Source organism: Arvicola amphibius, chromosome 5 (assembly GCF_903992535.2).
Source record: "Arvicola amphibius chromosome 5, mArvAmp1.2, whole genome shotgun sequence".
Lineage (NCBI taxonomy): Eukaryota > Metazoa > Chordata > Mammalia > Rodentia > Cricetidae > Arvicola > Arvicola amphibius.
In genome coordinates, this window is record NC_052051.1 from 61,419,599 (window position 1) to 61,431,812 (window position 12,214).

General features: G+C 40.9%; 1 protein-coding gene across 1 annotated transcript; it reads left to right on the forward strand.

The window, feature by feature from the left end:
• The first annotated feature begins 3,621 nt into the window (after window positions 1-3,621).
• Znf770 (zinc finger protein 770) lies at window positions 3,622-11,949 on the forward strand. The gene is made up of 3 exons (XM_038330290.1): window positions 3,622-3,719; window positions 7,218-7,349; window positions 7,801-11,949. The coding sequence occupies exon 3, from the start codon at window positions 7,854-7,856 to the stop codon at window positions 9,942-9,944; it is 2,091 nt and encodes a 696-aa protein (XP_038186218.1). The 5' UTR covers window positions 3,622-3,719; window positions 7,218-7,349; window positions 7,801-7,853; the 3' UTR covers window positions 9,945-11,949.
• The last annotated feature ends 265 nt before the right edge of the window (window positions 11,950-12,214 follow it).

Sequence of the window (12,214 nt, forward strand, 5' to 3'; positions counted from 1 at the left end):
ATGGAACATTTGGTCAGTGGGTACTCACTCACAGCTAGATAGGAGAAATAAGGTCAGAGTAAAGTGTCTTTAGGTAATATACTGTATAATTCAAAATAACTGGGAAAACTTTCGATGCTTTCCCCACAAAGAAATGATAACTGTTTGAGGAAATTAGCATGCTATCCTTGATTTGGACATGGTACAATGGAACACCATAGGGTATCTCATAAATATGCACAATTAAAAATAACAAGTTAAGCCGGGTGGTGGTGCACACCTTTAATGCCAGCACTTGGGAGGCCGAAGCAGGCAGATCTCTGTGAGTTCAAGGCCAGTCTGGTCTACAGCATGAGTTCCAGGACAGCCAAGGCTACACAAGGAAACCCTGTCTCAAAAACCTGAATAAATAAATAACAAGTCAATAGATACCAAATCCAAACTACTAGTTACCAGGAACTGAGGGGAAATATCTACATGACATTTGTTCTGACTCTTACAGAGACATCTGTTCTTTTTTTCTGGTATAATATATCCATTAGAAGAACTGTCACCATAATTCAGAAATCAGGAAGCCAAAACAGGAGATTCATGGTGCTAAGATCTCCTGGTCCCATGAGAAAAAACTCAGCAAGTACCACAGTTCTTCCTACCCTCCTTGTTGGGCCTACACCTTGAGCATGTAATTGTCAGAGAATTATCCGGTGAGGGTTAAGATGTTAGTCTGGTCATAAGGTTTAAGAAGTATGGCCAACACCTGCAGTTTGGGGCTAGAGAGATGGATCCAGGGGTAAAGCGCTTTCTACACAAGCGTGAGGACTGATGCCCAGGGCTCACATAGGTATCAGTGGGTGTGGCAATCTCAGCACATGGAGGCTGAGACAGGAAATCCCTGGAGCAGAGACAGACATAGGGGTTCCCAGAAACAAGATGTCTAGCTGGCCCAGCTGAAACAGTGAGTTTCAGTTCAGTGAGTTCAGTAAGAGACCAAACCTCAACATATAATGTGGCGAGTAATGCACTTCAGACCTCCAACGTGCACCTTTTTACATGCATGCATCCATATACAAATAAGCATGCAAACATATATGCACATGTACAAAGGAAAGTTCAAATTAATGAGACAGCCATATTTCTATTTAACTCTGGATCCTCAGCATTCCCGGATGGGACTCAACACATGGACAACTGAACGGTGTGGATGGAATGATGCAAATGCTGAACTAGATTGAGAAACACAAAAGATGTTCTCTAGAATGGAGCTTTAGAGCTTTCCTGCAACCTGTTTGGAGGCTGGAGCTAGATGTGACTTACAAGTGGCCCTTGGTAAACCACAACTGTAATAGTCTGTGTTTTCTAATTTCAAGGAATTCTCTTCTTTCCTCCCTCATTCTTCATCTCATCCCCAAGCCCTAATGTCTTCAAAAAAATGTATGACAAAGCTGGGTGGTGGTGGCACATGCCTTTAATCCCAGCACTCCTGAGGCAGAAGCAGATGGATCTTTGTGAGTTCGAGGCCAGCCTGGTCTACAGAGCTAGCTCCAGGACAGTTAGTGCTGTTACACAGAGAAACCCATTCTCAAACAACAAAAACAAAAAAAAAGTACGACAAAATATACAAGAGTTTACAATTTTTTCTAAGGAAGTGTATGATGGAGAGATTTTATTCACAAAACCTCTCTTAAAAAGGGAACTGTGTTTCTTGGATATTTTCTTTGATAATTGCTTAAAGATAGATGCTTCTATTTGAGGAATGCAGATTTTTAGCAGGCTAACCATGTCCATGAAGGAGGCAAGCAGGTGGTTTTGTTGATTGCCCCATGGGGAACAGTAAAGAAATTAAAGAACAAAGATGGGGAAAAGAGGTGACTTCCTGGGAGGCCTGTCACTGTAACAGCATTAAACTCGAGCTTCCGATTCCGCCTCTGGAAGTCTTCAAACTACACGTAAATAACGACAAACAAGAAAGTACCAGTATAGAAGACCTTTTCGAGCTTTTGCAAACAACCTGAGGAGTAACACTTGTTCTAAGTGATTAGCTGAATGAGCCACAGGGCTGCTATTATCCCTTCTTCCTGGAATTCATACTCCGTCCTGATCTACTCATTTCCCATCTGTCACTCTTTCTCCTACGTCTTCTATGCTTGGCCTCTACTCTACCTAACTGCCTGTGACGGAAGTTCTCACTCTGTTGTACAGTACTACCTCCCATTGCCATGCATTATTCCTCTTGTTTCTATTTTACTTTTAAAAAAACACAAAAATTCTCAGTAAGGCCATCTTTGGCCACCTATTAAGATGTTGTCGAGTCCTTCCTGTTCTAGTTCCTTTTGTGTTTTTATGACAAACACTCTGACAAAAAGCAACGTTAAGAGGAAAGGGATTATTTGACTGACAGTTTTCATTTCTAGTCCATCATTTTCCGGAAGTCAAGGCAGGAACTCCAACAGCAAGTGACACACATCAACAGTCAAAAGCATAGAGAGAATAAATGCAATCTTGTTTACTTTAAGTTACTACTCTCTCTTATACTGCTTAGGGAATGTGCCACCCATAATGGGCTGGGTCTTCCTACATCACCTCACCATCAAGACAACTCCCTCCTCAAAGACATGTCTTCAGGCCAACCTAATCTAGATAATCATTAAGACCCTGGGGTGCATCATTGGCTGCATCATTTGACAGCTGAAACAAATCAGCACATTGCCCACAAAATTTCATGTCTTACTTCTATGCCCAACTTTTATTCTTATCAATGTTCAACATATTTTATATTTTACTGTTTATTTTCTACCTTCCTTAGTAGTATGTAAAATTTACTGTGATGGATTCTGTTTTTACTTTTCTGAAAATTTACCCATTCCTAGAATAGGCTTGGTATGCAGGAAACGATTGATAAAAGTAGACATTGCATTAATGCCTGGCTTCAGCTCAGAATGCATTTCCACCCAAAGCAGTTGTATCTTCCACATAGACTGCCCATATGCTTTATTATCACATTATACCTGTCTGTCTGTTCTTGAAGGCCTGGTGGATAGTTACATATTCAGAAGTGAATTCTTGATGATTTTCATGTGATATGTCATTTATAAGTGATTATGTCCCAATTTTACAAATGAAGAAATGGAAGCTGGGTTTTGTTGTATGCATGTGTTACTCTATGTGGAGACTAGATTAAACAACAGTGGTCCTCAATTGCATCTGACTTACTTCTTTGAGACAGGGTCTGTCGCTGAACCTGAAGCTTACCAATTTGACAAGAGTGGCTTTCCAGAAACCCTCATCGTTGTATTGACAAAAATATGAATTGCTGAGAACAGTCCTAACCCAGAATGTACCTAATACAGGGAGTTTTACCCACAGCCCCGACCTTACAAAAGATTAAGTGGGTTTTGAACTCCGACCCTCGATTTCAGTAAGAGCCAGGTCTTACAGTCGGTCCTGTCTGGGATTTCCATAATGAAGGGTCTGTAACCCTTTTTGCGTCTTGTTTTTCTCTCCTTGGAAACAACAGTACCCAGCGGACAGCGCGCTAGGACCCGCGGTCATCCACGAAGCGAGCGCCGGCCCAGAGATCGCGAGACGCTGTTTCCGGCAGGACGGCTTTCGGAGCGCTCCGGAGCGCCGCGCCTGCGCACTCAGCCGGTCGCCGAGCCGACCCTGCGGCCGTGCGCTCGCCTGTTGTGTTCGCGAGCCCCTGGCTGTGAGATGCGCCGCTGCCGGGCCCGTGCCAGCTCCAGGTGCGTGTGGAGGACCTCAGGAGCCTGCGTGCGAGGGGGGAATGAACCCCGGGGAGGGTCAGGCCTGCCTCAACCCCGCCGAGGTTCTCGGGGAACCGATCAGGGTGCCACGACCTCAGCTCCTGGCGTGCGCTCCGTGGGAGCGGTAAACTCAAAAAGAGCTGAGCCCTGTGCCCATCCTCCTCGGGTCAAATCACTTCTTTCCCGTCTTTCACTCAGCTATTCTCCTGCACCCCATCGTCTGGCTGCAATCAGTGGGCTTTCACCCTTGCCCATACCGGTCATGGGATTTTTACAGCCGCTGAACTCAGCTGGACCCCCAAAATGCTCTTTGCTTGCTGGAGATTAGACTGGAAATATAGTTCAAGTTGAGGCAAAGCTGATGGTTCAAGGCCAAGAGAGTTGGCTGTGGGCAGAACAAGGTAGAAAAGAGGCAAAGACAACAGTAAATGTCACCAGAGAGAATTCCCTAGCTGGTAGTCGACGTTTTTCTCGTGTGTTTCATTTCTTGTTCATTTGCTTTTGTGATGCAATTGAGATGTCTTTTCAGTGGTGTTTCCTAAAGCAACGGAAACAATGGTGCTTTCGACCATGAGACAACATTGGATTTTATTGATGTCCGTTTTTATAGTTACCTGGCTTAATGTTGTTTGAACTCCTGTCATGATAATATCTAGATTGAGTCATTGAGCGCATCAATTGGTTTGTATTGTTTCACTTTAGCATAAAAAATAGCCTTAGTGTTTTTTTTTTTTTTTTTTTTTTTAATGATGGCAAATTCAGTGGAGAGAAAAAACACTCAGTTGAAATGGGATTAAACCTCTAAGCGCACGGGGGATTGTGCCTGGAGTGTGGAAATCTCTGACCTTTTACTTATAAATAGGAAGTGAGATCACCACTTGCCACAAATGATTCTGACAAGGTAGGGTTCTTCTCATCAAGTGCCTTCCCAAAGCAAGTGACAGGAGTATCCAGTCTTAATGCTAATAGTGATGGCTGCACAGTCGCAACCCTTGAGGGCACCGGAGCTCTAGGGGACCGATTCTTGTTATTTATAGTCAGATAGTTGCCTTGTGTAGTTTTAGTTGTGGGACCTTTTGTTTTGAGAGGGGGTGGTATTCAATAGAAACAATCACTCAGAGAAAGGAGAAATATGGAAAGAGAATGGCGAAGTCCCTATTCCAGGCCCAAACAGTGTAGCTTGACCACAGTAATTACGAGGTTATGCCCACCTGCTTCAAAGAGAGAAGCTGTCTTCCCGCACCAGACTTAGTACAGTTCATTTCTCCTCCCAGCCCTTCACCAGCCCTCGCTCCGAGCCCTGGCACGTTGGCCTATAGTCTGGAGCCCTTTGTGAGAAGCTTTCCTCTTGTGCACTATATCCACTTAACACTCACTTTGCCAGCTTTCTATCGAAGAGTCCACTGGGGAACTGGCTTCTTTTGTCCCTCTTACACTGTTGTAACAGAAGAATAAAGGTTGGATGCTTTAAGCTTAGCTCATTGTCCTGATTGACCATCTTGACATTTGTTGCTCAAGAGGAAGTAAATTAATTACCTGACAGGAATGAAAGAAATTACTGAGTTCTTTGCAGTTTGCTGGGTTTCTGGTAATTTTAGCTCTCATAGCTCTTAACTTTATGCCAACATGCTTAGGAATTCCTGCAGGTTGTTTACAGTTAGCTTTTTATTTTAACTGAGTGAAGTAAAAGTACCCATAGCCTAGCTGTTTGTTGATGGGTTATAGGATGTATTTTATAAATTAGTAGAGTGACTTATGTTCTGACTGTTTTTACTGTCTTATTTAAATGACATTTTTCACCTGACTACTAATACACTAATTTTGCATGCATATTTAAAAAAATAATATGGCCCATAGGAAGAAAAGAGGACTCTGTTGCTTTCCTTAGTACGCTTGCCTGTGGCCCCTCATCTTCGTCACCGTAATAGATTACCTCTCACGGAACACAGTGACTGATTGATTGTAGGTTCCCCTGCCTAGAATTGTGTGAACAGGTATGTGAAGAACAGCTTGCACGCACCTTTCAACTTCTGCCACCTGAAGTTTCGGAAAGCAATTTTTATACTTGCCACATGGTATATGTTCAGGAACTTGCTACATGGTATATGTTCTATTAAACAAATTGGGTTGATCATCATCCACTGAGCTGACTTCACAGTCCAGTAGTGAGTATGGACCTATAGTTTGAGAAGCACTGTGACAAGCAACTAGTGCAAAATAGTGTCTCGAATTTTGTCCTTTTCGTGTTCAGATTGCACGGTGAGTGTGTTTGATTTTGTGCTTAAGGTGTCTTCTAGGAGAGATGATGAGCACCATACAGGTTGACTGGCAGACCAGCAGACAAAAGAGCTCTGAGTTCGTATAGAGTTCTGAATTCTTGCATTCTAGAAGGGGAGAACTGGCGTAGCTTTGCTTTGTTTAGCTTTTGTCTTAATTCCTGCCTTAATTAAGGCTAATGGAATAGTAATAAAAGGAGAAGAAAACTGTCTCTTCTGGACAATGGTATGTGAGAAGTTTCAGTGTGTCTGGAAGACATCTGTACAGAGCAGGTCTTTACTGCCTGATGAAGGGACCACGTTCAGCATCCCTTCTTTACTCAGAAGTGCGTACGTAATGTGCAGTTTGTCACCCTGATTCTTTTGCACTTGTTTGTTACAGAGCCTTCAACAAAGCAGAAGGGAGAAGTAAACTAAATTTAGTATGCTTATCTTGCAAACCTACAGTATTATTAAGGAGATAAGAATAATACCTTAAAATGTGGTTAATCTCGAGCTCAGTAATATTTCACATTTCTGTGTTGCTTCACGGTTTTCTGATCCATGCACATCCATTATTGCCACTGACTCGTACAGCAGCTTGGTATGGGAGAAGGCATGGCTCCCACTTTAAAGAATCTTGAATTCCCTTTTTCCTGACACACAAATTATGCAGTGACAAATGTAGGATTAAAACTCGAGTCTTCTGTGAATATTATTCTTGGCATCTTTGTTGATGTTGAGAAATAAATGAGAGCAAATATTTATTTATATTTTATTTTATTTTGAGACAAGGTCTCATTTTTTTTTTTTTTTTTTTTTTTTTTTTTAGTGCTGGCTGTCCTGTATCTCACTATGTAAATCAGGGTGGCCTTAGCTTATAGTGCTGGGATTAAAGGCATGTGTCATTAAGAAGAAATAGGGTTTATTTATTTATTTTTTTATTTTTATTTTTTGGTTTTTCGAGACAGGGTTTCCCTGTAGTTTCTAGAGCCTGTCCTGGAACTAGCTCTTGTAGACCAGGCTGGCCTTGAACTCAGAGATCCGCCTGCAAAGAAATAGTTTTAATATTGTGGTTCAGCCATCTAAATATAAATAAATGAAATGTTCTATGCCTAGAGCATGGCTACAGTATGTACTATAGTTCAGTGTAAATATGTCTTCATTTAGTATTTTAAATCTTTACCTTTTAATCAATTTAAATATATTTATTTATTATTAGAACATACAGGGCCTCTCTGGCTGAGGCTTGCCTGAAGTGACGGGATAACCCATATTGGCCTCAAATCCATGATTCTTCTTCCTGTGTCTAGCTTGTGATTGGTGCCCTTAAAGAAATGTACCACAATACCAGGTACTACAACTACTGCTAGATTACCACTACTGCTACTTCTTTCTTCTTCTTTTTCTTATTCTTAATGTTGTTGTTATTGTTATTCCTCCTCCTCCTTCTCCTTTTTCTCCTCCTCCTCCTTCTTCATTATCATCATCTTGATCAAGCAACTCATGACATATCTAATATTGAAATAAGAAAGTTGGAACTAAAAGGACTATTTAATGTTAAGAAATCAAGTTTGGTCCTTTTTAAATATAGCTTATCAAGTAGAAAAGTAGAACTTTAGATATCCTCAAGAATTATATCTGTTTAAAATTAGTTCTATGATTCTAAAGAATTAATCTAAGGTGGTTGTTAAGTTACTTGAAAATACAAGAAAGTGAGATTCTCTTTACTTTTAATCTTCTGCCTAAATTACTTGCTTTGTACACATTTGATAATTAATACTCTGTTTTTCTTTAATTTGTAGATGTTTGTGGAGCTTACGGACGCCATGGAGCTCGTCGGCCACTGAAGACCACGATGGCTGAGAACAACCTGAAAACAGTGAAGATCCGGCAGCGTGTAGCCAACAGACTACCCAAGAACAGGCCGTATGTGTGCAACATCTGCTTCAAGCATTTTGAAACACCATCAAAATTAGATAGGCATTATCTCATTCATACCGGTCAAAAGCCATTTGAATGTGATATATGCCATAAGACCTTCCGGCAGCTAGTTCATCTGGAGAGGCACCAGCTAACTCACAGTCTGCCTTTCATTTGCAGTATTTGCCAGCGCCACTTTAAAAATCTGAAAACATTTGTGAAGCACCAGCAGCTTCACAGTGAATCCTATCACAATGATGTTAAAGTCAGAAGATTGCTTGAGACCAAGCAGGAGAGGCCCACGCATGCAGGGTATAATACTTTTGCTGCGGAGGAGAAACAGGCACTCCACCCATGCTCGAAGCCTGATCCCAAGTATAGCACTACACAGAGAAGAAAGCATATTCATGCATGTACAATCTGCGGCAAAATGTTTCCATCACAGTCAAAACTCGATAGGCATGTGCTCATTCATACTGGACAGAGGCCTTTCAAATGTGTCCTGTGCAGTAAATCTTTCCGACAGTCATCTCACTTAAAAATCCACCAACTCACGCATTCAGAAGAAAGACCTTTTCAGTGTTGTTTTTGTCAAAAAGGATTTAAGATTCAAAGCAAACTTCTGAAGCATAAACAAATCCACACTAGGAATAAGACTTTTCAGAATCTTTCTTTAAAAGGAAAGCCTCCTGAATCATGTCCCGTACCTAATAAATTAAATGCAAAGCAGGATGCTTTTAAAAATGGTGATACGGGTGAATCTGAGGGGAATAATCCTCTTGATGTCCACTCTATTTATATCGTCCCTTTTCAGTGTTCCAAGTGTGAAGAATGTTTTGAGTCAGAGCAGATTTTGAATGGACACAAGTGTCTCCCTGCCAGAGGTGGCAGGATTCCAAGCAGGCTCAAAAGAAGCTGCAGCTATAAGACCATTGTTAAAAAGCTCTTGGCTAAACTTAAACGTGCTGGGGGTAAAAAATCAGATAACCTTCAATCAGAGAAAAGAACATTTCAAAGCAATTGCTTGAAAAATTATGAACGTACTTCTGGTGAGCAGAATCCGGAACAAAGTCAGAGAACATTTGTGGGTTCTCTTGGCAGGCGTGGATCATGTAAGACAGTTAACAAAAAGAAGAAGAAAACACTAACTTTGCCGTTTTCTTGGCAAAAGCAATTTCAGAGCCAAAATATGGGTAAAAGTTTGCAAGGTATCTTTACACCAGGAAGCATGTTAACTATGGATGGTTCAGTGAATAATAAAGACTTGTCAATCTTTGGTTCATCGGGTGAGGAACACTTTAATAACTGTGACATGCTTCAGTGTGGCTTTTCAGATTCAAGTGAAAATATGCATGCTGGACATAAAATGTACCCCTGTGATAAATGTGATAAAGTGTTTCCTTCTATCTCTAAACACCAGAGACACTATCTGATTCACACTGGGCAGAGGCCCTTTGGCTGTAATGTTTGTGGAAAATCTTTTAGACAGTCAGCTCACCTAAAAAGACATAAACTAACTCATACTGAAAAGATTCCCTATACCTCGTTTTGGGAAGTGGACCTTGGGAATGTAAACAAACTTTTCATTCGTCCAAGTGGTGGTGTTCGCTATAATGCTTCCCAGCAGAGTGAGGGGCATGCTCTCCAGAAGTGTGAGGGCTCAGAGTCCAATCAGGGAGCTGGAATTGAGGTCAAGGCAGAACCAGAGGATTTCATTCTTGGTACCCACTGTAGGAGCAGGCAGTCTTACCTCGCTAACACACGTTTGGAGTCAGAGCAGAGCCGTCATTGTTACAGTTACTTAGGCCGTCCTGGAAGACGTGACGGACTCCTTTACCAGTGCAGTGTTTGCCGTAAAAATTTCCGATCTCCATCCAAACTAGAGAGACACTATTTAATTCATGCAGGGCAGAAACCATTTGAGTGCTCAGTCTGTGGCAAAACATTCAGACAGGCCCCTCACTGGAAGCGACATCAGCTCACTCACTTTAAAGAACGACCTCAAGAGAAAGCGGTTGTTACGTAACACAAAACCACTAATATGTTTGTGGTCTCTGGTGATATAATACCCTCAGACATTGTGCCGAAGGCCAGCACTAGGTAGAGTGACTTCATAGGCAATTGCTTGTCCTGCATTATAAGGAGTAAGTTAAGTAAAATCAGTGTTAGAGCAGAACGACTGAACGACTTGAGAAGGAATAGCACGGTTTGATGGCATAGCTAGGTATCTAAGGTGGTCAGTGCATGACCTTGGTTGTATTGAAGTTACGACTCCATCATCTTCACTCTGGCCTCATCTGTTGAATTACTCCTTAAGACACTGCGTGTCTATATGCATACCTCCTAACGTGAGGCCAGAATTGCCATTCAGCTCCAGTAAATCACCCTGCCACATTTTACATGTACACTTAAGCCCCATTGCGAAACATATTTCCTAAAAGTTAAAGGACAAGAGGACAACAGATGTGCAAATGGGTGGGAGGAATTACAGCTTTTGAACAGCGATTCTTTTGAGGATGGTTATTTTACCTTCTAAGACAGATGAGTCCCCTCCTAACCCTGCTGTTAGTTTTCCCTAAAGGAATTGAAAAGCAGGAAGAAGGCGGGTTGCACCCGCGGAGTAGTCCCTGTTCATTATCGTTTACATTTATATGGGCATTTCCCGGGTGTCGTGAACTGTTCTGCCTTGTCTGCAGTTGTATTTTGTTTTAGACACTTAAATGCAGTGCACCTGTTTGCTCATTGGTGCTTGACAGCAGTGGCCAGGGACAAAACTTTGCTTTAACACCTCTCTGAGTGGCCCTATGACTTAAATAAGTTTAATCTGCTAAATTTGATCAAATGGCGATAGCTTCGTAGTTTCAGTTTTTGCTCCTCTGTGAAAGATACTAATGCTATAGTATTATTTTGATCTTCGTTGTCACTTCAGTTAGTAAGGATGTTGTCCCTGTATAGGAATAAGATGCTGAAAGAGTTCAGGGCATCATTTTTTTTTCTAAACAGTATTGTCATAATTTTACAAAAATATTTGTTTACTCCTATTCTGTGTGAGAAGTATCTTAGTCACAGATTGTCCTTCACTTTTGTGGCAGTTTGTACAATCATTGACTAACATCTTCTAACAATAAAAAAGGGGTAGCTGTTCTCTCTCTAGGGTGAGTATTTAGCACACTTAAATATATAGTGAAAAACCCACTGTTGGGAGTTTGGGCAGTGGAGTAAAAGTGTAAGTTTTGACCATGGTGTAAGAGCTGCAATGTGTTGGGGGTGGGGGGACTGTCAGCCCAGGTGAACCTCCAGAAACTTGGGTTTCACTTCCAGAGATGGAACATGATAGTGTAAGTAAATAATAAACAGATGTGCCTTCATCTCAAGAGGAGAGCCACGTGCTTCAAGGAAAAACTTCTGTCTCTTTGAGATTTGAGGTGTATTTTCCAGTACAAGCAAAACGTGGTTCACAGAATCGGCTTTGCACAGAACTCTTGAAGGACATGTCTGTTGCATAAAAGCAAAGCATAAATAGTTTGTGTTTTCCAAGAGTAAAAGTTCAAGAATTATTTAATGTATGGAATTATGGATTTGGGCACTTCCCCAATTATTTATGTAATTTTATTTGAAGGGAAATGCCTGACATGTTTCTTTCCCACCTAAACAGGGAGAGTTGAATGTTGTGCTCGTATGAATATGAATCTTTGCCTGAGTAATAATAAGATACTTTTTTTGGTTTGGTTTAGTTTTTTTGTTTTGTTTTGTGTTTTGGCTTATGCCCTTTAAAGCTGTTTCATATTGAAAGTTGGAATATCGTAAAAATTTTGTCAAGAGATGTACTGTAGTGCTATTTGAAGTACCTGTAACAAAATACTTACTGTCATTGCGAGCTTCTTATGGGAACTGTAGAAGTGAAAGTCAAGTATGAAGTTATGTTAAGATAAACATGTTAAGTGATGTTTGCTGCATGCTAGAACTGTACTTACTGTTGAGTCAATTATTTTGATTTTCTGGAAATAATAAACTTTATAAATATCTTTTAAGAGAACTAGAATTTTTTGTGTGGGTGGTTCAAGGCTTTAGCATGACAAAAAGGAGTTTGACTAGCTGAGCAAGGCAATTACTGCTTCATGTTTCATACTGCAACAGTGTTTATGATTTTAATATATATGTTATATGTTGATGGAAAGTAGATAATGGTCAACAGTCCTGAAAACTCAAATTTCTGAATAATTTAAAAATGAAGTTTCATGTTACACAGTTTGCATTTTTTAAAGAAAAAAAAAATCACCTAATATTGGAATAAGC